The sequence below is a fragment of the Schistocerca nitens genome, chromosome 2, assembly GCF_023898315.1.
Source record: "Schistocerca nitens isolate TAMUIC-IGC-003100 chromosome 2, iqSchNite1.1, whole genome shotgun sequence".
Classification (NCBI taxonomy): Eukaryota; Metazoa; Arthropoda; class Insecta; order Orthoptera; family Acrididae; genus Schistocerca; species Schistocerca nitens.
The window spans coordinates 1,064,663,122-1,064,689,363 of NC_064615.1; the positions used below are offsets into that span (position 1 = coordinate 1,064,663,122).

At 41.5% G+C, this 26,242-nt stretch overlaps 1 protein-coding gene across 1 annotated transcript in view; it reads left to right on the forward strand.

Moving 5' to 3' along the window:
* LOC126234792 (uncharacterized) overlaps window positions 1-26,057 on the forward strand; it is a 186,376-nt gene extending 160,319 nt beyond the window's left edge. Inside the window, exons 11-13 of the mRNA XM_049943539.1 lie at window positions 18,301-18,390; window positions 19,732-19,809; window positions 25,947-26,057. Coding sequence (XP_049799496.1) covers window positions 18,301-18,390; window positions 19,732-19,809; window positions 25,947-26,037 — 259 coding nt within the window. The 3' untranslated portion in view covers window positions 26,038-26,057. The remainder of the gene's footprint in view (window positions 1-18,300; window positions 18,391-19,731; window positions 19,810-25,946) is intronic.
* The last annotated feature ends 185 nt before the right edge of the window (window positions 26,058-26,242 follow it).

Here is a 26,242-nt window from a genome sequence, read left to right on the forward strand (position 1 = left end):
TGACCTGCCTACACTGTGATGCATTCTATGTGGGAATGACCAGCAACAAACTGTCCATTCGCATGAATGGACACAGGCAGACAGTGTTTGTTGGTAATGAGGATCACCCTGTGGCTAAACATGCCTTGGTGCACGGCCAGCACATCTTGGCGCAGTGTTACACCGTCTGGGTTATCTGGATACTTCCCACTAACACCAACCTATCCGAACTCCGGAGATGGGAACTTGCTCTTCAATATATCCTCTCTTCCCGTTATCCACCAGGCCTCGATCTCTGCTAATTTCAAGTTGCCGCCACTCATATCTCACCTGTCATTCAACAACATCGTTGGCTCTGCACTTCTGCCTCGACTGACATCTCTGCCATAACTCTTTGTCTTTAAATATATCTGCTTGTGTCTGTATATGTGTGGATGGATATGTGTGTGTGTGCGAGTGTATACCCCTCCTTTTTTCCCCCTAAGGTAAGTCTTTCCGCTCCCGGGATTGGAATGACTCCTTACCCTCTCCCTTAAAACCCACATCCTTTCGTCTTTCCCTCTCCTTCCCTCTTTCCTGATGAGGCAACAGTTTGTTGCGAAAGCTTGAATTTTGTGTGTATGTTTGCGTTTGTTTGTGTGTCTGTCGACCTACCAGCACCTTCATTTGGTAAGTCACATCATCTTTGTTTTTAGATATATTTTTCCTACGTGGAATGTTTCCCTCTAGATATGGTTATAATAGAGGGAAACATTCCACGTAGGAAAAATATATCTAAAAACAAAGATGATGTGACTTACCAAATGAAAGTGCTGGCAGGTCGACAGACACACAAACGAACACAAACATACACACAAAATTCAAGCTTTCGCAACAAACTGTTGCCTCATCAGGAAAGAGGGAAGGAGAGGGAAAGACGAAAGGATGTGGGTTTTAAGGGAGAGGGTAAGGAGTCATTCCAATCCCGGGAGCGGAAAGACTTACCTTAGGGGGAAAAAAGGACGGGTATACACTCGCACACACACACATATCCATCCACACATATACAGACACAAGCAGATATATTTAAAGACAAAGAGTTATGGCAGAGATGTCAGTCGAGGCAGAAGTGCAGAGCCAAAGATGTTGTTGAATGACAGGTGAGGTATGAGTGGCGGCAACTTGAAATTAGCAGAGATTGAGGCCTGGTGGATAACGGGAAGAGAGGATATATTGAAGAGCAAGTTCCCATCTCCGGAGTTCGGATAGGTTGGTGTTAGTGGGAAGTATCCAGATAACCCGGACGGTGTAACACTGCGCCAAGATGTGCTGGCCGTGCACCAAGGCATGTTTAGCCACAGGGTGATCCTCATTACCAACAAACACTGTCTGCCTGTGTCCATTCATGCGAATGGACAGTTTGTTGCTGGTCATTCCCACATAGAATGCATCACAGTGTAGGCAGGTCAGGTGGTAGATAACGTGGGTGCTTTCACACGTGGCTCTGCCTTTGATCGTGTACACCTTCCGGGTTGCAGGACTGGAGTAGGTGGTGGTGGGAGGGTGCATGGGACAGGTTTTACACTGGGGGCGGTTACAAGGGTAGGAGCCAGAGGGTAGGGAAGGTAGTTTGGGGATTTCATAGGGACGAACTAAGAGGTTACGAAGGTTAGGTGGACGGCGGAAAGACACTCTTGGTGGAGTGGGGAGGATTTCATGAAGGATGGATCTCATTTCAGGGCAGGATTTGAGGAAGTCGTATCCCTGCTGGAGAGCCACATTCAGAATCTGATCCAGTCCCGGAAAGTGTCCTGTCACAAGTGGGGCACTTTTGTGGTTCTTCTGTGGGAGGTTCTGGGTTTGAGAGGATGAGGAAGTGGCTCTGATTATTTGCTTCTGTACCAGGTCGGGAGGGTAGTTGCGGAATGCGAAAGCTGTTGTCAGGTTGTTGGTGTAATGCTTCAGGGATTCCGGACTGGAGCAGATTCGTTTGCCACGAAGACCTAGGCTGTAGGGAAGGGACCGTTTGATGTGGAATGGGTGGCAGCTGTCGTAATGGAGGTACTGTTGCTTGTTGGTGGGTTTGATGTGGACGGACGTGTGAAGCTGGCCATTGGACAGGTGGAGGTCAACATCAAGGAAAGTGGCATGGGATTTGGAGTAGGACCAGGTGAATCTGATGGAACCAAAGGAGTTGAGGTTGGAGAGGAAATTCTGGAGTTCTTCTTCACTGTTGTGTGTATATATATATATATATATATACACACATCTCATATGTAATATGTCTGCTTGTGAGATGTCTGCTTGTGTCTGTATATGTGTGGATGGATATGTGTGTGTGTGCGAGTGTATACGCGTCCTTTTTTCCCCCTAAGGTAAGTCTTTCCGCTTCCGGGATTGGAATGACTCCTTACCTTCTCCCTTAAAACCCACATCCTTTCGTCTTTCCCTCTCCTTCCCTCTTTCCTGATGAGGCAACAGTTTGTTGCGAAAGCTTTAATTTTGTGTGTATGTTTGTGTTTGTTTGTGTGTCTGTCGACCTGCCAGCACTTTCATTTGGTAAGTCACATCATCTTTGTATATATATATATATATATATATATATATATATATATATATATATATATATATAAAGAAAGATGATGAGACTTACCAAACAAAAGCGCTGGCAGGTCGATAGACACACAAACAAACACAAATATACACACAAAATTCAAGCTTTCGCAACAAACTGTTGCCTCATCAGGAAAGAGGGAAGGAGAGGGAAAGACGAAAGGATGTGGGTTTTAAGGGAGAGGGTAAGGAGTCATTCCAATCCCGGGAACGGAAAGACTTACCTTAGGGGGAAAAAAGGACAGGTATACACTCGCACACACACACATATCCATCCACACATACAGACACAAGCAGATGTCTGCTTGTGTGTGTGTGTGTATATATATATATATATATATATATATATATATATATATATATATATATATATACATTCCACGTGGGAAAAATATATCTAAAAACAAAGATGATGTGACTTACCGAATGAAAGCGCTGGCAGGTCGATAGACACACAAACAAACACAAACACAAAATTCAAGCTTTCACAGTAGCCACTGCAGACTGTTAATGATGGTCCAAGCATACAGAGTATGCTGCCCAGATATTTGAGTGGCTTCAAGACTTCATAACTAACAGAACCCAGCATGTTGTCCTCAATGGCGAATGTTCATTGAAGACAAGGGTATCATGAGGAGTGATCCTTGGAAGTGTAATAGGGATGCTGGTTCTCTGTATACAGAACTTCTTTTCAGTGTAATGAATGGCAGCTTACTCTATATGCAGAAAAATTTAAGTTACTGCAGGTGAGTAGAAAAAACAATACTTTACTGTTCAAATACAGTATTAGTGGTGTGTTGCTTGACACAGTCACTTTGTTTTAATATCTGGGTGTAATATTGCAAAGTAATATGAAATTGACCAATCGTGTAAGAATGGTAGTAGGGAAAATTAATGACTGACTTTGTTGTATTGGGAGAGTTTTAGAAAAATGTAGCTTATCTTCAATGGAGACTGCATGTATAACACTTGTATGACCCATTCTTGAGTGATGCTCCATATGAGTGTTATGGAGATAGTTCATGAATTCAAATGGAAATCCCTGGAGGAAAGGCAATGTTCTTTTCGTGAAACAATGTTTAGAAATTTTAAAGGAAAGGCATTTGCAGCTGACTGCAGAACAGTTCTTCTGCCATCAGTGAACATTTCATGTAATGACCTTGAAGACAGGTTAAGAGAAATTAAGGCTTATACATAGGCATATAGACAGTTGTTTTTGACATGACTAGTAGTGGTGTATGATATATTTTGCTGTACACCATATGGTGGCTTTCGAAGCATGTATACAGATATATGTGTCAAGCTTTCACTGTACTCCATATGGTAGCTTGTGGAGTACGTATGTAGATGTATGTGTCACGGTGTGGGGAGCCTTCGGCTATGACTTGAGATCACATCTGGTAGTGATTGAGGAGTGATGGAACAACAATACGTGGATACTGCGTCCGAATGTGCTATCCCTTATGCGACAGTATCGAGGTGTCATGATCATTCACACAAGGCAACTGTCTATATGAATTGTCTGCATATGATGTGGTACCCCTATGGCCAGCAACACTGCCCAATCTGTCTGTAATGTAACATGCATGGGACCAGCTTGGACATCACTCTTGTGCCAGTATCGAGGATATCAAGGACCAGTTACAACAGTTGTGAGCCAGCTTGGCTCAAGAGAAGATAGAACAGCTTTATTATACCCATCCAACTGATTTGTGCACCCATCCAGACCAAAGGGGTGCATTGTCAAACTAATAAGTTAGCTCATCTTGCCAAATTTGTAAATATGTCCCAATTTTGTAATCTCTTAAGTGACATCTCATACCCTCTCAACCTGTGAAGTATCATGTTGTTTTCTTCTCCAATAGTTCAAATAAAAGCATTGTCATGTAATTGTACTTCGATTGTCAAAATAAGAGCCTTTAATGCTGACAGTGCTGTTACCACCTTCCAACTGTGAAGTGCTGATGGCTGTTGTTGGTACTAGAGCTATGTGACTTATAATAATAGTCATCTGTAGAGCTACAGTATCTTTTAAATGTTGTCACAGAGAAATATACAAAATAACGTCTTGTGACTGGTTGTAGCAGACTTGCGAAACAACTGCAACAAGTCCTCTTTAACTGTGAGGACTCTTGTTTCACCATATGGATAATAGTATAAAATTCTTTCAACACTTTCATTTTTAAAATGACAAAAGATAAAAAGTAGTTTTTGTAGGCATTTTGTCAAACCATGAACTATTGAATCAATGAGACAGTTGACACAGTCCCCCCTTTTAAAATCAGTCAAATTAAAATATGTACACTACACTTAGGCCTCCTATTTGTAAATAATTTTGACTTCAAGCTGTCAGTGGTTTGTATCTGATGACTGAAGTGAATAACGAAGGTATTTCTGGTCTGTTGGAGCAACTACCTGCAACTCAGAGAAGACATTGTGATCAGATTTTTAAATATAAGTGATATGTATGTCTCAAAATTGCTGTCATAGATGTGTGGTACTAAGTACAAAGTATGTGCATAGTGGATGGATTGTGTGAGGAGTATCTATATACATCCGTTTCTTGAACTGTAGCCCCACAACATTGTGTCATGCCTTAATGATAGTATTTGAAAAACGAATGTAGTTATTGGTAACGTAAGCAAACAGTATTTCAGTCTTAGGAAATAGTGATGATCGCAATGATGTTTTAAGAATAATTTCATGACTGAAACACAATTGAAGCCTTTTATTTCTGCCTCTCATAAAATTGTATTTTACCCCTCAGGGGGTAATTACCTCCAAGCAGGGAACCAGCGATTATAAGGCTGCGCCCAATGCATAGTCCCATCTCTGGTTCTTTACAAAGGTAGTAACAGTTTTCCAGTAGTGAAAAGGAGATATATGGCAGAGTTTCAATTAGAGATGGTAATGTCACAAGTCATTTGTTTCATAGGCAGGCTGTATGTTAAGAACATTATTATTTGAAATATGCTACAGAATAACCCCTTGCCAAGAAGAACTGATGTATCGATTTTTTTAAGGGAGACTCTATTTGTAGAAGAACATTTGACAGTTATGCAATTGTTCTTTCTCTTCATTTTCGTCTTCTCACAGCCTGTTCTGACTTCACTGAGACCATTTGTTCGTCATTTTTGCTACATTTCTCTTTCTTATTTGTTGGTAATTGACTGCTTGTTTAACTAATCGACTGCTTGTTTAATTAACCTGTCTTCCCCCATTCAGTTGATATGTTGTTTCCATGTTATGCATCCTTGCTCTATTACCCATTATTCTGTAGTCACTGACTGAGAGAAGCATTGTACTCGCAGCCAAGAGTCATGACACAGAAGGGGCGTGATAATAGCCTGCAGTGGTCTCTTTGCTGCTTGTGTCTGTGTATGTGTGGTTGGATATGGGTGTGTGTGCGAGTGTATACCTGTCCTTTTTTCCCCCTAAGGTAAGTCTTTCCGCTCCCGGGATTGGAATGACTCCTTACCCTCTCCCTTAAAACCCACATCCTTTCATCTTTCCCTCTCCTTCCCTCTTCCCTGATGAAGCAACCGTTGGTTGCGAAAGCTGGAATTTTGTGTGTATGATTGTGTTTGTTTGTGTGTCTATCGACCTGCCAGCGCTTTCGTGTGGTAAGTCACATCATCTTTGTTTTTAGATATATTTTTCCTGCGTGGAATGTTCCCTCTATTATATATATATATAAGCTCTGTCACTGCTTTATACCACAACTGATCTCCTGCGAAGCATTTCCTCTTCAGAATAATCCATCTCCGAGCATTATCTGCGCCAATGTGTATGCTACTACATTCTTTTTACTATTAAGAATTTTTGGTATCGAAACAAAGATTCCATGACTTACCGAACGGGAAAGCGCTGGTAGATAGGCACAATATACAAACACTCAAACACACACACAAAATTTCAAGCTTTCGCAACCCACGGTTGCTTATTAGGGAGAGGGTAAGGAGTCATTCCAATCCTGGGAGCGGAAAGACTTACCTTAGGGGGAAAAAAGGACAGGTATACACTCGCACACACACACATATCCATCCACACATATACAGACACAAGCAGACATATTTAAAGGCCCACTTCCTTTCATCTTTCCCTCTCCTTCCCTCTTTCCTGACAAAGCAACCGTGGGTTGTGAAAGCTTGAAATTTTGTGTGTGTGTCTGAGTGTTTGTTTATTGTGTCTATCTACCAGCACTTTCCCGTTTGGTAAGTCATGGAATCTTTGTTTTTAATATATTTTCCCCATGTGGAATGTTTCTTTCGATTTTATTTATATATAAAGATGCTGTGACTTACCAAACGAGAAAGCACTGGTAGATAGACACAACAAAAAAACACACACACAATTTTCAAGCTTTCACAACCCAAGGTTGCTTCATCAGGAAAGAGGGAAGGAGAGGGAAAGATGAAAGGATGTGGGTTTTAAGGGAGAGGGTAAGGAGTCATTCCAATCCCGGGACCAGAAAGACTTACCTTAGGGGGATTGGAATGACTCCTTACCCTCTCCCTTAAAACCCACATCCTTTCGCCTTTCCCTCTCCTTCCCCCTTTCCTGATGAAGAAGCCTTAGGGTTGCGAAACCTTGAAATTTGTGTGTGTGTGTTTTTATTGTTTCTATCTACCAGCACTTTCTCGTTTGGTAAGTCACAGCATCTTTGTTTATATATATATATATATATATAAAAAGAAAGATGATGAGACTTACCAAACAAAAGCGCTGGCAGGTCGATAGACACACAAACAAACACAAATATACACACAAAATTCAAGCTTTCGCAACAAACTGTTGCCTCATCAGGAAAGAGGGGAAGGAGAGGGAAAGACGAAAGGATGTGGGTTTTAAGGGAGAGGATAAGGAGTCATTCCAATCCCGGGAGCGGAAAGACTTACCTTAGGGGGAAAAAAGGACAGGTATACACTCGCACACACACCCATATCCATCCACACATACAGACACAAGCAGACATATTTAAAGACAAAGAGTTTGGGCAGAGATGTCAGTCGAGGTGGAAGAGTAGAGGCAAAGAAGTTGTTGAAAGACAGGTGAGGTATGAGTGGCGGCAACTTGAAATTAGCGGAGATTGAGGCCTGGCGGATAACGAGAAGAGAGGATATACTGAAGGGCAAGTTCCCATCTCCGGAGTTCGGATAGGTTGGTTGTTGGTGGGAAGTATCCAGATAACCCGGACGGTGTAACACTGTGCCAAGATGTGCTGGCTGTGCACCAAGGCATGTTTAGCCACAGGGTGATCCTCATTACGAACAAACACTGTCTGCCTGTGTCCATTCATGCGAATGGACAGTTTGTTGCTGGTCATTCCCACATAGAATGCATCACAGTGTAGGCAGGTCAGTTGGTAAATCACGTGGGTGCTTTCACACGTGGCTCTGCCTTTGATCGTGTACACCTTCCGGGTTACAGGACTGGAGTAGGTGGTGGTGGGAGGGTGCATGGGACAGGTTTTGCACCGGGGGCGGTTACAAGGATAGGAGCCAGAGGGTAGGGAAGGTGGTTTGGGGATTTCATAGGGATGAACTAACAGGTTACGAAGGTTAGGTGGACGGCGGAAAGACACTCTTGGCGGAGTGGGGAGGATTTCATGAAGGATGGATCTCATTTCAGGGCAGGAATCTGCTCCAGTCTGGAATCCCTGAAACATTACACCAACAACCTGACGACAGCTTTCGCATCCCGCAACTACCCTCCCGGCCTGGTACAGAAGCAAATAACCAGAGCCACTTCCTCATCCCCTCAAACCCAGAATCCCCCACAGAAGAACCACAAAAGTGCCCCACTTGTGACAGGATACTTTCCGGGACTGGACCAGACTCTGAATGTGGCTCTCCAGCAGGGATACGACTTCCTCAAATCCTGCCCTGAAATGAGATCCATCCTTCATGAAATCCTCCCCACTCCGCCAAGAGTGTCTTTCCGCCGTCCACCTAACCTTCGTAACCTGTTAGTTCATCCCTATGAAATCCCCAAACCACCTTCCCTACCCTCTGGCTCCTATCCTTGTAACCGCCCCCGGTGCAAAACCTGTCCCATGCACCCTCCCACCACCACCTACTCCAGTCCTGTAACCCGGAAGGTGTACACGATCAAAGGGAGAGCCACGTGTGAAAGCACCCACGTGATTTACCAACTGACCTGCCTACACTGTGATGCATTCTATGTGGGAATGACCAGCAACAAACTGTCCATTCGCATGAATGGACACAGGCAGACAGTGTTTGTTGGTAATGAGGATCACCCTGTGGCTAAACATGCCTTGGTGCACAGCCAGCACATCTTGGCACAGTGTTACACCGTCCGGGTTATCTGGATACTTCCCACCAACACCAACCTATCCGAACTCCGGAGATGGGAACTTGCCCTTCAGTATATCCTCTCTTCTCGTTATCCGCCAGGCCTCAATCTCCGCTAATTTCAAGTTGCCGCCACTCATACCTCACCTGTCTTTCAACAACTTCTTTGCCTCTACTCTTCCACCTCGACTGACATCTCTGCCCAAACTCTTTGTCTTTAAATATGTCTGCTTGTGTCTGTATGTGTGGATGGATATGGGTGTGTGTGCGAGTGTATACCTGTCCTTTTTTCCCCCTAAGGTAAGTCTTTCCGCTCCCGGGATTGGAATGACTCCTTATCCTCTCCCTTAAAACCCACATCCTTTCGTCTTTCCCTCTCCTTCCCCTCTTTCCTGATGAGGCAACAGTTTGTTGCGAAAGCTTGAATTTTGTGTGTATATTTGTGTTTGTTTGTGTGTCTATCGACCTGCCAGCGCTTTTGTTTGGTAAGTCTCATCATCTTTCTTTTTAGATATATTTTTCCACGTGGAATGTTTCCCTCTGTTATATTCATATTATATATATATATATATATATATATATATATATATATATATATATATATATATATATATATATATATATAACAGAGGGAAACATTCCACGTGGAAAAAATATATCTAAAATGAAAGATGATGAGACTTACCAAACAAAAGCGCTGGCAGGTCGATAGACACACAAACAAACACAAACATACACACAAAATTCAAGCTTTCGCAACAAACTGTTGCCTCATCAGGAAAGAGGGAAGGAGAGGGAAAGACGAAAGGATGTGGGTTTTAAGGGAGAGGGTAAGGAGTCATTCCAATCCCGGGAGCGGAAAGACTTACCTTAGGGCGAAAAAAGGACAGGTATACACTTGCACACACACACATATCCATCCACACATATACAGACACAAGCAGACATATTTAAAGTTTATATATATAAAAATATATATATATATATATTCCCACGTGGAATGTTTCCCTCTAATATTTTTCTCTTTTTCATAATTGCTTTCTTTGCCATGGCCAGTCTACATTCTGTATCCTCTCTATTTGGACCATCATCAGTTATTTTGCTGCCCAAATAGCAAAACTCATCTACTACATTGTCTCACATTTTCTAAACTTAATGCCCTCAATACATATACCATATGTGTGTGTGTGCAAGTGTATACCCCTTCTTTCCCCCTAAGGTAAGTCTTTCCGGTCCTGGGATTGGAATGACTCCTTACCCTCTCCCTTAAAACCCACATCCTTTCGTCTTTCCCTCTCCTTCCCTCTTTCCTGATGAGGCAACAGTTTGTTGCGAAAGCTTGAATTTCATGTGTATGTTTGTGTTTGTTTGTGTGTCTATCGACCTGCCAGCACTTTCGTTCGGTAAGTCACATCATCTGTGTTTTTAGACATATTTTTCCCACGTGGAATGTCTCCCTCAATTATATATATACACACATTCCACGTGGGAAAAATATATATAAAAAACAATGATGCTGTGACTTACCAAATGAGAAAGTGCTGGTAGATAGACACAATTAAAAAAACACACAAATTTCAAGCTTTCGCAACCCAAGGTTGCTTCATCAGGAAAGAGGGAAGGAGAGGGAAAGACGAAAGGATGTGGGTTTTAAGGGAGAGAGTAAGGAGTCGTGATGTTGTTGAATGACAAGTGATGGCAACTTGAAATTAGCGGAGGTTGAGACCTGGTGGGTAACGGGAGGAGAAGGGCAAGTTCCCATCTCCGGAGTTCTGATAGGTTGGTGTCAGTGGGAAGTATCCAGATAACCCGGATGGTGTATCACTGTGCCAAGATGTGCTGGCCGTGCACCAAGGCATGTTTAGCCACAGGGTGATCCTCATTACCAAAAAACACTGCCTGTGTCCGTTCATTCGAATGGACAGTTTGTTGCTGGTCATTCCCACATAGAAGGCTTCACAGTGTAGGCAGGTCAGTTGGTAAATCACGTGGGTGCTTTCACACGAGGCTCACCTTCCAGGTTACAGGCGGTGGTGGGAGGGTGCATGGGACAGGTTTTGCACCGGGGGCAGTTACAAGGGTAGGAGCCAGAGGGTAGGGAAGGTGGTTTGGGGATTTCATAGGGATGAACCAAGAGGTTACGAAGGTTACGTGGATGGCGGAAGGACACTCTTGGTGGAGTGGGGAGGATTTCATGAAGGATGGATCTCATTTCAGGGCAGGATTTGAGGAAGTCGTATCCCTGCTGGAGATCCACATTCAGGGTCTGATCCAGTCCCGGAAAGTATCCTGTCACAAGTGGGGCACTTTTGGGATTCTTCTGTGGGAGGTTCTGGGTTTGAGGGGATGAGGAAGTAGCTCTGGTTATTTGCTTCTGTGCCAGGTTGGGAGGGTAGTTGCGGGATGCAAAAGCTGTTTTCAGGTTATTGGTGTAATGGTTCAGGCATTCACGACTGGAGCAGATTCGTTTGCCACGAAGACCTACGCTGTAGGGAAGGGACCGTTTGATATGGAATGGGTGGCAGCTGTCATAATGGAGGTACTGTTGCTTGTTGGTGGGCTTGATGTGGACGGATGTGTGAAGCTGGCCATTGGACAGATGGAGGTCAACGTCGAGTAAAAAGTGGCATGGGATTTGGAGTAGGACCAGGTGAATCTGATGGAACCAAAGGAGTTGAGGTTGGAGAGGAAATTATGGAGTTCTTCACTGTGAGTCCAGATCATGAAGTTGTCATCAACAAATCTGTACCAAACTTTGGGTTGGCAGGCCTGGGTAACCAAGAAGGCTTGCTCTAAGTGACCCATAAATAGGTTTGTGTACGAGGGGCCCATCCGGGTACCCATGGCTGTTCCCTTTAATTGTTGGTAGCTCATCTCATTCTAGAGTACTGCTGGGGATCCTCACCAGGTCGGACCAAAGGAAGAAATCGAAGAAATTTATAGGCAAGCTTCTAGATTTGATAACGTTAGCTTCAATAAACATACAAGTGTTACAGAGATTGTCGTGAATTTTAATGGAAGTCCCTGGAAGGAAGGTCACGTCATTTTGATGACACTGTGATGAGAATTGTATACAACCACTATTAGGGACTACAGTACAGCGTCGATCATCCGAACGTCAGTCAACCGAATGACCGCTTAACCGAACTGTGTACTCGCTCGCACTTGTTACTCTCCCACCCTATCGTCCGTCGTCCCCCTCTCTCCCAAACCAAGTTTCCCACAGTAGTCGCTGCACTGGGCCACCGCTGGCGGAACATTGCCTCTAATGGGGCCTTCACAAGGCGCTGCTGACCGGCCAAGCCGCCAGTCGCTGTGTTTCAACAATTTGCACACTTCTGTCGGCTTGGCTCTGGCAGTAGAAGTAGCGGCAGTATCAAAGCTGTTCACAGCAACAGCTGCGCCAGCTTTAAGTTGAGGCGTGCTGCTCCGCGCAGTTTGAGGGATTGCGCGCCCCCAAGAAGAGCTTGTCACGGTGCAAACAGTCACCTTCTGTTCTCTGTTACGACCACTTGTGTGCTGCTGCGCGAAAAAGTGAACTTGCGATACAAAATGCTTAAAGGTAAACGTGTTGTACTTTCTATGAGGGACAAGTACGAAATTATTAAAAGATTAGAAGAAGGTGAATCTGTAACCACTTTATCCAATGAGTACAAGTTGGGGAAGTCGACAATTATGGATATAAAAAAACAAAAGAGAAGCATAGCAAATTTTATAGCTATGCTTGATTCTACTGATGGATCAACAAGCCGTAAAACTATGAAGCTTGCCACTAACACAGATCTAGATGATGCTGTTTACAAGTGGTTTATACAAAAGAGATTGGAAGGAGAACCTATCTCATGTCCCATTCTGTGTGAGAAGGCAATGCAGTTCAACGAAAAACTTGGAGGGCCTTCGAACTTTAAAGCGAGCACGGGCTGGTTAAAACGCTTCAAGTCAAGACACGGCATTCGTGAGCTTACAATACAGGAGAAAAACTGTCGGCTGAATCTTCAGCAGCTGATTCTTTCAAAGGCAAACGAAGGGACGTATTAAGGGAAGAAGATTATGCTCTCGAAAACGTTTACAATGCTGACGAAACTGGACTCAACTGGAAAGCTTTACCGAGGAAAATCTCTTGTTTCACGTCATGAATTAGCAGCACCTGGTCCTAAAACAAGCAAGGACCATATTACAGCTTTGGCTTGTGCTAATGCTACTGGAAGTCACCGACTGCCTATGTTTGTCATTGGTAAAAGTAAAAAACCGCGTTGTTTCAAGCACGTTAATACGTCAGCCTTGCTTGTTGTGTACACTTCACAGAATAGTGCCTGGATGGATAGTACGATTTTTATGAAGTGGTTTCTGGACGTTTTCGTACCCTCTGTAAAAGCTCATCAGCTAAAGAATGGGAAGAGGGAGAAAACACTACTTCTCGTTGACAATGCACCAACTCATCCGTCATGTGATGTTTTAAATGAAAAAGCAGAGTTCATGAAGGTAATATTTCTTCCACCTAACGTAACCTCCTTATTACAGCCCATGGATCAAGGCGTTATTGAGACTTTCAGACGATATTACAGGAAAGAATTGTTGCGTAAGTTATTGTTAGAAAGAGAAGAGGATGGAGAAGAAAATCTCTTAAGAAATCATAACAATATTGACTTGAAAGACATGTCCTACATGATCAGCCCAGCATGGAATACTGTAAAGGAAGAGAATTTGAAGAAAGCCTGGAATAAAATTTTGGACACAGAAGAAAATTCGCAAAGTATGATTGAAAATTTTTGGCAAATAAACATGTACAGTTCGATTATCTGAACAAACCAGTTTTCCGAACACCCATATCCCCCAATTACTTCGGATAATCGACGCCCTACTGTAATTGCAGCACGCCTCAATCTTTCCTCTCCCACATCCACACCGGCTATTCAGAGCATCCTCCTACAGGCCAACCGCAAATTAGAACAGCATGCCACCCTCCACCTCAAAAACTATCCAATCTCCTGGTTTCCCACCTCCGGAAAGGCATCTCACTCACCCTCCACAACCTTTCCAACAAACCTCAACCTCCTCTCATTGCACACAGACCCAGCCTCTCCCATCTACTCAATCTCCCACTTCCAGCCCCACTCCCCCCAAAACTTCAAAATTCTAGTCAACACAATCTGGAACTACAACACCCCAATTCAGTAGTTAACCTTTCCTCCAAACCTCTCTCTCAATCCGAAACCTCTGTCCTACCCAAAGGCCTCACCTTCAGCCCTACTCCCAGATTCAACCAAACAGCCCTCTTCAAAGATCTACTGTCCTACACTCATAGTCTCTGCTGGAAATATCACTTTGCCATGAAGAAAAATAATCCTAATCCTACTCCTAATGATCCAACTCCCCAAGACACTATCCAAATTGAACCCTGCCTGGAACAGTTCCGTCCTCCATCACAGCGGGACCCACCTCCTCTTCCTCAAAATCACTCTCTCCAAACCTTCCAGGAATTTCTCACTTCCAGCTTTGCCTCTCAGTCTTTCTTGAAAACCTTAATCCTACTACCAACATCACCACAGCTGAAGTCCAGGCTATCCATGATCTGAAGGCTGACCGATCCAGCGTCATTCTTCTGGCTGACCAGGGTTCCACGACCGTGGTACTTGAACGTCGGGAGTATGTGGCTGAGGGACTGCGTCAGCTTTCAGACAACACCACATACAAAGCTTGCCAAGGTAATCCCATTCCTGATGTCCAGGTGGAGCTTCAAGGAATCCTCAGAACCTTAGGCCCCCTACAAAACCTTTCACCTGACTCCATCAACCTCCTGACCCCACCGACACCCCGCACCCTTACCTTCTACCTACTTCCTAAAATTCACAAACCCAATCATCCCGGCTGCCCCATTGTAGCTGGTTACCAAGCCTCCACAGAACGTATCTTTGCATACATAGATCAACACCTTCAACCCATTACATGCAGTCTCCCATCCTTCATCAAAGACACCAACCACTTTCTCGAACGCCTGGAATCCTTACCCAATCTGTTACCCCCGGAAACCATCCTTCTAACCATTGATGCCACTTCCTTATACACAAATATCCCGCACGTCCAGGGCCCCGCTGCAATGGAGAACTTCCTTTCACGCTGATCACCTGCCACTCTACCTAAAACCTCTTTCCTCATTACCCTAGCCAGCTTCATCCTAACTCACAACTTCTTTACTTTTGAAGGCCAGACATTAAACGGAATAGCCATGGGTACCAGGATGGCCCCCTCGTACACCAACCTATTTATGGGTCGCTTAGAGCAAGCCTTCTTGGTTACCCAGGCCTGCCAACCCAAAGTCTGGTACAGATTTATTGATGACACCTTCATGATCTGGACTCACAGTGAAGAAGAACTCCAGAATTTCCTCTCCAACCTCAACTCCTTTGGTTCCATCAGATTCGCCTGGTCCTACTCCAAATCCCATGCCACTTTCCTCGACGTTGACCTCCATCTGTCCAGTGGCCAGCTTCACACATCCGTCCGCATCAAACCCACCAACAAGCAACAGTACCTCCATTATGACAGCTGCCACCCATTCCATATCAAACGGTCCCTTCCCTACATCTTAGGTCTTCGTGGCAAACGAATCTGCTCCAGTCGTGAATCCCCGAACCATTACACCAATAACCTGAAAACAGCTTTTGCATCCCGCAACTACCCTCCCGACCTGGTACAGAAGCAAATAACCAGAGCTACTTCCTCATCCCCTCAAACCCAGAACCTCCCACAGAAGAATCCCAAAAGTGCCCCACTTGTGACAGGATACTTTCCAGGACTGGATCAGACTCTGAATGTGGCTCTCCAGCAGGGATACGACTTCCTCAAATCCTGCCCTGAAATGAGATCCATCCTTCATGAATTCCTCACCACTCCACCGAGAGTGTCTTTCCGCCGTGGGTCTTAAGTTTCCTGTAAATCTAGATTGTTGGAACGTTTCAATAAAACGAATACCATGGTGTTAACATAAAGTGATTGTTGTGAAGGTGACCCAGTTTTAATGACTGTGATTACAGATGGGATAAAGACTTGGTTGCTTTCGACCTTTTATTCCTCTTCTTTCTGGTCTGATCCCATATTGTACAGTGTCAACATGTTAAACTGGGTTTGACAATGTTAGTGGTGGAGGGTGGCCAGATGCCCTTCATGACACCACCCCTGCCCCCTCCCCCCCCCCCCCTGTCACAGAATTTGTCTACATCGTCTTTCTTTGTCTAGTGTTCTCCCATGTAAAAGTGTTGAGCACGTTTTCAAAGTGTTAGCGAATCACGTAACAGATGTGGGTGCCAGCCTAGTATTCACAGAGGCAGTATGGGAAACCATCTAAAATCTACATTATGACCTACCCATACACCGACTCTCATTATTAATGCGCCAGGCGGATTCAATCTGGGTCTGGCATGCCTCCTCAAATCCCAGAAGCAGAGTAGTAATGCACATGGCTATCCAGGCGCGATGTTGCTTCTCATACTTGAAAAATATAATGTGAAAGATGTCTTTGATGACAAATCCAATTTATTTCACCAGTCATTACCCAATAAAACTTCATCATTTAAGAAAACAATTGTGGTCAGATTAGGGAAATATTTAAGTAAAGAGTTCAGTATTAGTAGGAACAATTCAGGTGAATCTGAAGAATTACTTTTATTTGCAATTTTTGGAAAGTTTAAAACTGCAGGGTGTTAAAAATGTAAGAGCATTACTGGTTGAATACAGCAAAAAGTAAATTGGGGATGATCACCAGGATGTTCACCCATTAGATTCACAATTTGAATTAACAATAACAGATATTTTTGTAGTATGTACTGTATTTATATACAAGCACAAATTGGTAAAGAGTACTTTATTTGCTTTGCTGTGGTTCTGGCTTATACCTTTACGTATCATATGGGGGGGGGGGGGGGCAGTAAGGGGTCATTTTCTTGCAGTTGGTACGATTTATTTCAGATATAAACTGGAAAAGGAGAGGTCTAAATGTCCTGTTCTTGACAGAAGAAAATAATGAAACTTTGTCTGACATATTTGATACATGTCAGGAGCTTGAATTTGTACTCGTTCCGCCAAATGATGGTGAGGACACTGATAAAGATGATGCAGGTGGTGATGCGGAAGGTCAACCCACCACTGTCGCTGGTTTAGAGAAGAATGTTCTGGGACAAGCTGCAGAGATAAGATCAGTAAATACTGACGGCCTTGTTGAAAATGTTACACCTTTATCCACTCAATAGGAAAATCACTGCTGTTCCAAATCACAATCGCGGTCTCGACTTATGAAAACAAGACACTGAATAGAAGAAAGACTAGACTCTCTAGACTCTTCACAAAAATTTGAGGTATCTTGTGATCATACAACTGATATAATAGAACATCTCTGCACATCAAACCCGTCTCCAATAGATCCCTCCCTCTCTCTCTCTCTCTCTCTCTCTCTCTCTCTCTCTCTCTCTCTCTCTGTCTGTCTCTCTCTCTCTTATGCTGATTTGGTTGAGATTCTGATGAGAGAGACAGTCAAATGTGCTGCTCAAAAGGGACATAGCATACAAATAAGTCATGCATAAATGTATGTACTGGGAGACCAGACCTGACACAAACAATGTCCTTGTTTCAAATTCTATCTCCAGAAATACTTTTGACAAAATTTATAGATTCTCTCCATGTCAATGATAATGACAGCATTGAAAAAGAAGGTAAAGTTTATAAGGTTTGGCCATTAATTTCACATCTAAATAAGAAATTTCCAGACATAGAGCCTTATTATGGCCACCACTTTGTGAAATGGTTTATAAGAGGCAAGCCAATTCGCTATGGTTTCAATTGGTGGTGTTTACTACATCTAATGGATATCTCATCAAATTTGAGCAATATGTTGGAGCAAGTCAAAGAGATCCCCATAAGCCATGGGACATTCTGTAGTTGAAAAGCTCTGTGTGGGCTACATCCCTCAGAACAGCGCAGTGGACATTGATAATTACTTTAACTCTTTTTCTGCTACTCTTACTTCAGATGGAATCAAATGCATAGGAAACCTGAGAAATGACCGCTTGGAGAAGGCACCCATGTTAGGTTCTATGACACTTGTAAGATGGAACGACAATAGTCGAGTGACTCTGGGGACAAATGTATTGGATGAAGGTGTATTAGCTGAAAGTACATGCTTGAGGTGAATATATTTACTATGCTGAGAAAGCTCAAAATCCACTGATGACTTACAACATTGGCTTTTGAAATTTGTAGTATTTGTTCCATGCACTTATAACCACATTGTGTTAATAGGAGGTGAACTTGCATGGAGTGTCATAAATGTTTTGTAAAGAACAATTTTGAACTTTGTTTATATATTTCTGCAGGTCTGAGCACTAATTAATGATGAACTTCTTTTTCTTTTCTCTTTTAGAGATGAATTCAGTGACATAGCACGTGAGCCTGCATATCATGTACATAGAGAGCCCATTGGAGTTCTTCGTTGTCGAAGGTTTGGGTCAAGGTATATATCTAACAATAAAAAATTAGTATTTTTTATTATATGGAGTATCAGTACAGTTAAATTTTTATGGTGGTTAAATTGTAATGTTCTCACCATTGTAAGCAAACAAATATTATACCTTATTTTAGTATTAGATCCAGTAATCCCATAGTAAGAGCAGTGGGATCATTGTGGCTTCTTGTAGTGTTGAACAAAGTGGGTTATCATTGAGCAGACACAGAGGCAGATGCAGATTCATCAACTTTACAGTATTTCTTTCGTGCACAATTAGTCGTATGGCCTATGTTGTATTTGACACATTGTAGGGTAGCAGTTAATAAAATAAATTTATTTATTTAATGACCTTGTAAATCTAGTATTGTACTATGTACAGCAAGTCACCCCTTAAGTGCTACAAACATTTCTTATGGAAAACACAATGTTTTAGTTAGTAATATTATATTTTACAATTATAGCATCAAAAGAGTGGTAGGATGGCTCACGAAAAACCAGCCCCAAGTACTAGAAGCACCCGTCAATTGTCATCAGCTCAGTAAATATTGATCTTTGTATTAGCTTATTTGTTGTTGCTTTATTATCTGATTATTATAATAGAGGGAATTTCCATTGTTTGAACATGGAATTGACTAACTTACACCTTCATAGTGGAAAAAATCTTTTGTCTTTGTTCATCTGAGCAGTGGAAAGTTTATAATAGTTTCTTTAAATTTTCACCCAGTCGCCACTCCCATCATACACTGGTACCGCTGCTCGCAGTGTGGTTTCAATTGCCTGAGACGGCAATCGTGTATGTGAGTTGCGTGTGTGTGTGTGTGTGTGTGTGTGTGTGTGTGTGTGTGTCTGTGTGTGTGTGTGTGTGTACGTATGTGTGTCTATTGTTGACACAGACACAGACCATGGCCGCCGAAAGCTTTAAGTGTGAAAATCTTTTTGTTGTGCCTATCTGCGACTCAGCATGCCCACAATATGGTGAGTAGCAACTTTCCTTCTCAGAATATTGTTCATTCCATGTTCCATAGATAATCAGCATGATCTGAAGATCTATCTGTGTAGGAATGCAGTTAATAGTACTAACATTTCAACTTACAACTTATATTTATTATAAGTTAGATTCATTACTCCACTGTGTATTTTCCATTATTTGATTTTAATTTCTAAAAGTTAGACACAAACAATTACATCAGAAAAGAATTAAATTTCAGCCAATTCGTTTGATTTGTCATATTTTTGATATATTGTGTGTAAATAAATTCATTCATATTGTAAATAGTTTAAGTTACCAAAATTGCATTTTTCCCAAAAAAATTATAATACTTTTGTTGTGTATATATATTTTTTTAGTTACAGTGGGCAGTATGCCTATCCTCTTCCTCTGCGAAATCCTGAGAGAGCTCATAGAAGATCTTTCCTAGATATGAGGTAAGACTATATTATTTAAAGTTCTAGCATAAGTCAAGCAGTGTACACTTCACTGAGTGTACAACATGAGCTCATAAATGAAACTTCCTGGCAGTTTAAAACTGTATGCAGCCCTGAGACTCGATCTCTGAACCTTCACCTTTTGCAGGCAAATGTCCCAAGTTTGAATCTCGGTCCAGCTTACAGTTTTAATCTGACAGAAACAGAACACTCTCCACTGCAGATTGAAAATATGATTCTGAATGAGTTCATAAATATTTAACTTGTAAGTTCTCTCATTTGTGGAGAAAGAAATAATAGTGTTCTTTAGAATGCAACAGTAAGAGAAATCTTTCAGGTATGGAACTCATAGATATGTGAGTGAAGCACACACTATCAGTTCTTATGTTGCACAGTTTTTATTATTTAATGTAATCTTAATAGTTTTGCGTTTGTGACTAATTGAGTGAGTGTCTTGTTTCTTATATTTTTAAGTTCAATGCAGGTGGTTATACTAACGGAACGTAGCTACCAGAATATCCAACAAAATTAAATGTAGGGGAGGCTGAAGTAGCCCTTTAGGATGAGCAAAGAACCAGCGCTTGTAAAACATATCACTCAGAATGCGTTTCAAATCGGTGCCCACAGGGTACATGGCAGAAAGAAGTTGGGAGTTAAGAACAGCATTTTAGAGGTTTAGATGTTGATAGGAACCATGGACCTTGCCATTGGAGGGGAAGCTTGCATGCCTCAATGATACAGATAGCCTTACCGTAGGTGCAACCACAACAGAGGGGTATTTGTTGAGAGGCCAGACAAACGTGTGGTTCCTGAAGAGGGGCACGTGTGGTTCCTGAAGAGGGGCAGCAGCCTTTTCAGTAGTTGCAGGGGTAACAGTCTAGATGATTGATTGATCTGGCCTTGTAACACTAACCAAAACGGCCTTGCTGTGCTGGTACTGCGAACGGCTGAAAACAAGGAGAAACTACAGCCGTAATTTTTCCCGAGGGCATGCAGCTTTACTGTATGGTTAAATGATGATGGTGTCCTCTTGGGTAAAATATTCTGGAGGTAAAATAGTCCCTCATTTGGATCTCCGGGCGGGGACTACTCAGGAGGACGTTGTTTTCAGGAGAAAGAAAACTGGCGTTCTACGGATTGGAGGGCGGAATTTCAGATCCCTTGATCGAGCAGGTAGGTTAGAAAATTTAAAAAGGGAAATGGATAGGTTAAAGTTAGATGTAGTGGGAATTAGTGAAGTTCAATGGCTGGAGGAACAAGAGTTCTGGCCAGGTGAATACAGGATTATAAATACAAAATCAAATAGGGGTAATGCAGGAGTAGGTTTAATTATGGATAAAAAAAATAGGAATGCAGGTAAGCTACTACAAACAGCATAGTGAACACATTATTGTGGCCAAGATAGACACGAAGCCCACGCCTACCACAGTAGTACAAGTATATATGCTGACTAGCTCAACAGACAACGAAGAGATTGATGAAATGTATGATGGGATAAAAGAAATTATTCAGATAGTGAAGGGAGATGAAAATTTAATAGTCATGGGCGACTGGAATTCGATAGTAGGAAAAGGAAGAGAAGGAAACGTAGTAGATGAATATGGAATGGGGGTGAGGAATGAAAGAGGAAGCCTCCTGGTAGAATTTTGCACAGAGCATAATTTAATCCTTGCTAACACTTGGTTCAAGAATCATAAAAGAAGGTTGTATACATGGCAGAAGCCTGGAGATACTGACAGGTTTCAGATAGATTATATAATGGTAAGACAGAGATTTAGGGACCAGGTTTTAAATTGTAATACATTTCCAGGGGTAGATGTGGACTCTGACCACAATCGATTGGTTATGAACTGTAGATTAAAACTAAATAAACTGCAAAAAGTTGGGAATTTAAGGAGATGGGGCCTGGATAAACTGACAGAACCAGAGGTTGTACAGAGTTTCAGGGAGAGCATTAGGGAACAATTTACAAGAATGGGGGAAAGAAGTACAGTAGAAGAAGAATGGGTTGCTTTGAAAGATAAAATAGTGAAGGCAGCAGAGGATCAAGTAAATAAAAAGACAAGAGCTAATAGAAATCCTTGGGTAACAGAAGAGATATTGAATTTAATTGTTGAAAGGAGAAAATACAAAAATGGAGTAAATGAAGCAGGCAAAAAGGAATACAAACGTCTCAAAAATGAGATCGACAGGAAGTGCAAAATGGCTAAGCAGGGGTGGCTAGAGGACAGATGTCAGGATGTAGAGGCGAATATCACTAGGGTTAAGATAGACGCAGCTTATAAGAAAATTAAAGAGACCTTTGGAGAAAAGAGAACCACTTGCATGAATATCAAGAGCTCAGATGGAAACCCAGTTCGAAGCAAAGAAGGGAAAGCAGAAAGGTGGATGGAGTATATAGAGGCACTATACAAGGGCGATGTTCTTGAGGACAATATTATGGAAAAGGAAGAGGATGTAGATGAAGCTGAAATGGTAGATATGATACTGCGTCAAGAGTTTGACAGAGCGCTGAAAGACCTAAGTCGGAGTAGATATGATACTGTGTGAAGAGTTTGACAGAGCACTGAAAGACCTATGTAATTGGTGGGTGCTGATTTGTGTACCTGTGATACTGGTACCAGAGATACCTCAAGTACTGTTCTCTCCTGTAGATCCTGTCTCCTCTGCATAAAGTACAGCATCTGCCATTACACATCTACTTGACTGCGAGTGGTGTGGAAGTGGTAGATCTAAGCGAAACAAGGCCCCTGGAGTAGACAGCATTCCATTAGAAGTACTGATAGCCTTGGGAGAGCCAGCCCTGACAAAACTCTACCATTTGGTGAGCAAGATGTATGAGACAGGCGAAATGCCCTCAGACTTCAAGAAGAATATAATAATTCCAATCCGAAAGAAAGCAGGTGTTGACAGATGTGAAAATTACCAAACTATCAGGTTAGTAAGCCATGGCTGCAAAAGACCTCGGGGGAGATCAGTTTGGATTCCGTAGAAATGTTGGAACACGTGGGGCAATGCTGACCCTACAACGTACCTTAGAAAATAGATTAAGGAAAGGCAAACCTAAGTTTCTAGCATTTGTAGATTTAGAGAAAGCTTTTGACAACGTTGAATGGAATACTCTCTTTCAAATTCTGAAGGTGGCAGGGGTAAAATACAGGGAGCGAAAGGCTGTTTACAATTTGTACGGACACCAGATTGCAGTTATAAAGAGTTGAGAGACATGAAAGAGAAGTAGTAGTTGGGAAGGGAGTGAGCCAGGGATGACAATGGAGTTGCTCTACGAAAAGTTGATACTAGTTGGTTAAGATTGGAATGTTTATAGGTGCATAACCATAGTTGGTATTTTTCTTTTATACCTAGCAGCTCTTTTCTGAAATGCAAATATTCTATTCAAGTAGTCACCTTGTACACTTTGGATCAGGAAGCTCTGTGAGCCTATATTTTACACATTGTAATTATGTGCTTTTGGTCTCCCCTCATATCAAATAGTTATCAGTATTAGTTCTTAACAATTTTGTACTGCTTATTTCCTGGACTGTGTCACTTTATTATAGCATACACATTATAAGTTTCACTCTGTTGGGTTGGAAATAGCACATACATTGTTTTACACTGATTTATGAAAGTATTGTTTTGTAGTACATAAATACTTGCATTTTTAATATTCAAGGCTGCTTTATTTTCAAGTTCCTCCCTTTTTCTGAGTTGTACAGATAATTGCCATGTCATCAATATACGTCTTAAGTTTCTAGTTGCAGCCCCCCACCCGGGAAATCTAGGATTTTTACATCTCTTGATAGTGAATGTAAAACTGATATGAGATTCATAGAAAAAAGAATATGATTTGATTAACAGTCGGTATAAAGATCATCTTACAGTGCAGAGGAGCTTGAGTATGTGGTTATGCCATTTGACAGCACTTTCTTTATGAGTATGTGGTTATGCCATTTGACAGCACTTTCTTTATTAAATAAACTTTAATATTTTCGAACCCAAGTTCAATGAAAAACGGGACATTGCAGAAGCAAAGGAAGAGATACCAACAAGCCATGGGCAAGAAAATAAGTGACATTACCAAACCAGCAAAGTTAGGAATAAAGTATCCCACATAAATGACTGTATCATCTCACAAATGTAATTCAACTCTAAAAATGTGTTATGACCATAATAAAGCTGTAAAACTATTGTGTGACCTGTACTACCTGATCTATCCCAAGACGGCATTCACTCTTGAATGTGAGACAGAAAAAGCTACGTCTCTTAGGAGAAAGTAAAGTGGTTAAACAAATAGCTACTAATAATGGATATGCACTATTCAAAACTGGCCGCATCCATCAAAACGTAAAAAGAAGAGACAGTGAAAGTTAAGGTGGCTAGAAACTACTATCTTCAAGATTGGCTTCATAGGTGACAAGATAGAGGATAGGTGTGTATTCTGCAGTGTGTATTCAGTTTGCAGTCAGATTGAGAACTGCAACAAGTAGAGCCAAGACTGAAGGAGGGAAGAGAAACTTTACCAGTAACTCAGACAGATTTTGGTAGAAGAAGAAATCATATTTAATGCATGTTTAAATTGGACATATTTTGAAATACTGCTTGTGCATCTGGAGGGAAAATCAGTACATAGCACATTGACACAACACATCATAAGGTCTTTGAACCTGGCTATATGTGTATGGAATGTGATAAATATTTGGTCTCTCAGAAGAGGCAAAGAAACACTTCAGACATTTATTTGTTTCCAAGACAGAATGAAAGCAGTGAAGCAGGTCATCAGAAAGTTTCCCATCATGAAAATGAAAACAAAAAACTTTCTTTGAATTAAAGCTATGGATGCCATAGCAAAGCATTAAATTACTAAAGACTTAGAAGGAAACAAAATACAGTGGAGGAATACCAGGTGGTTCTGAATCAGCAAAGAAAATTCTCTTACAGTGTAGGTCAGATATTCACTAAGCAGTTCAAGTATTCACTAAACTATGATCTCGAGTTTAAAAAAGTGGATTTTATGAGACCCAATGTTGATCTCCCATCAATACCTCTTCTGCAGCCTTATCATCAATAAGAGTGTGAAAATAAAACTTGAAAAACGGAAAAATTTTCAGGCATTTATCATGAGTTCTATAACAATTTATCACATTCCCAGACAGCTGCAATTACCATGGGTGTAAGAAGAGCGAGGGGAGAAAGAAGAGGGTGTTGTCAAAAAAGGGGACGAGGAAGACTTTAAAATGCAGAATACAATGGTACAGGACCACAGGAAGAATTTTCTTCATATACCACAGAAGGAAATGATTATGACTCTATAGACACTGACTTAAAGGGAATTGTAGAAAGTGACTATGAATAATCTCTCGTATTTGTTGGAACCACACCAGTATATTTTCACTTTGATATTTTAACTTTATTTGCTATTAACCTATTATTTTTCAGTTTCTTATATTAATTTATCTTTAATTATTCACATATTCTTATTTTATAATGAACAAGTACTATATATATCATGTCATGCACCAAAAATCCTTAAAAATGTAGTACAGTAAATAAAATGTTTTGCACTTGTAACTGTTTTACTGTAAAAAGTTATATTATAAAAAATGATGTAGGCCTCTAAAATCTCTAAACATAACTACAGCTATACACAGATGAACTGACAATTAGGAGAAAGTAACTGATGTTTCAGTGGCAAACTGCACAATTTCTAAATAGCCATTTAACATCGGCAGTCATTTACTCAGTTTATTTCAACAAGCACTCGTACTCTCTGCTCCTTATGTGGTAGATTCATATTGACCAAGTCTTGCCACCCATGATGATTTTATTCCAGTTAATTCACGGCAACTGTTCACACATTGTTAATTTAGTTTGAGAATCGAGGTGCGTGGGACAAATTTTGCACACACTTTTCTCTTCAGATTTTGCTTCATTGTGATTTGTGACACAACAGTGTTGTTACACTACAGCCCCACATTCACCACTGCACTGATCTCACTTACATGAGAGGAATAAAATCAGTCTCTAAACTTTTTGGACAAATGGTGTGTGTGTGTGTGTGTGTGTGTGTGTGTGTGTGTTTGTGTGTGTGTGTGTGAAAAATCACTTGTCACATAGTTCTTACCTTCATTTTGTTGCAGACCACACATTTATCATCGAACAGCATATCCAGAACAACCTTTTTATGGCTATGTTGATGGTGGAAATATGTTTTTTATGAATAGATACTAAAATAATTTTCCACTCGGGAACATCATCTACAGCAAGCAATGTGAGAACTGTCTTTTCCTTTTGTGAATGAAAAGTAAAAATGCGACTGGTGCTGCTGCTGTTATCTAGTTGCTTTGTTGGTTTTAATGTGTGTTAATTATTTTTGTTGGTAAAATAAAAATCTACATATTGTAAATGTTGGTAAGTTGGCATTTCTGTCTTCTCA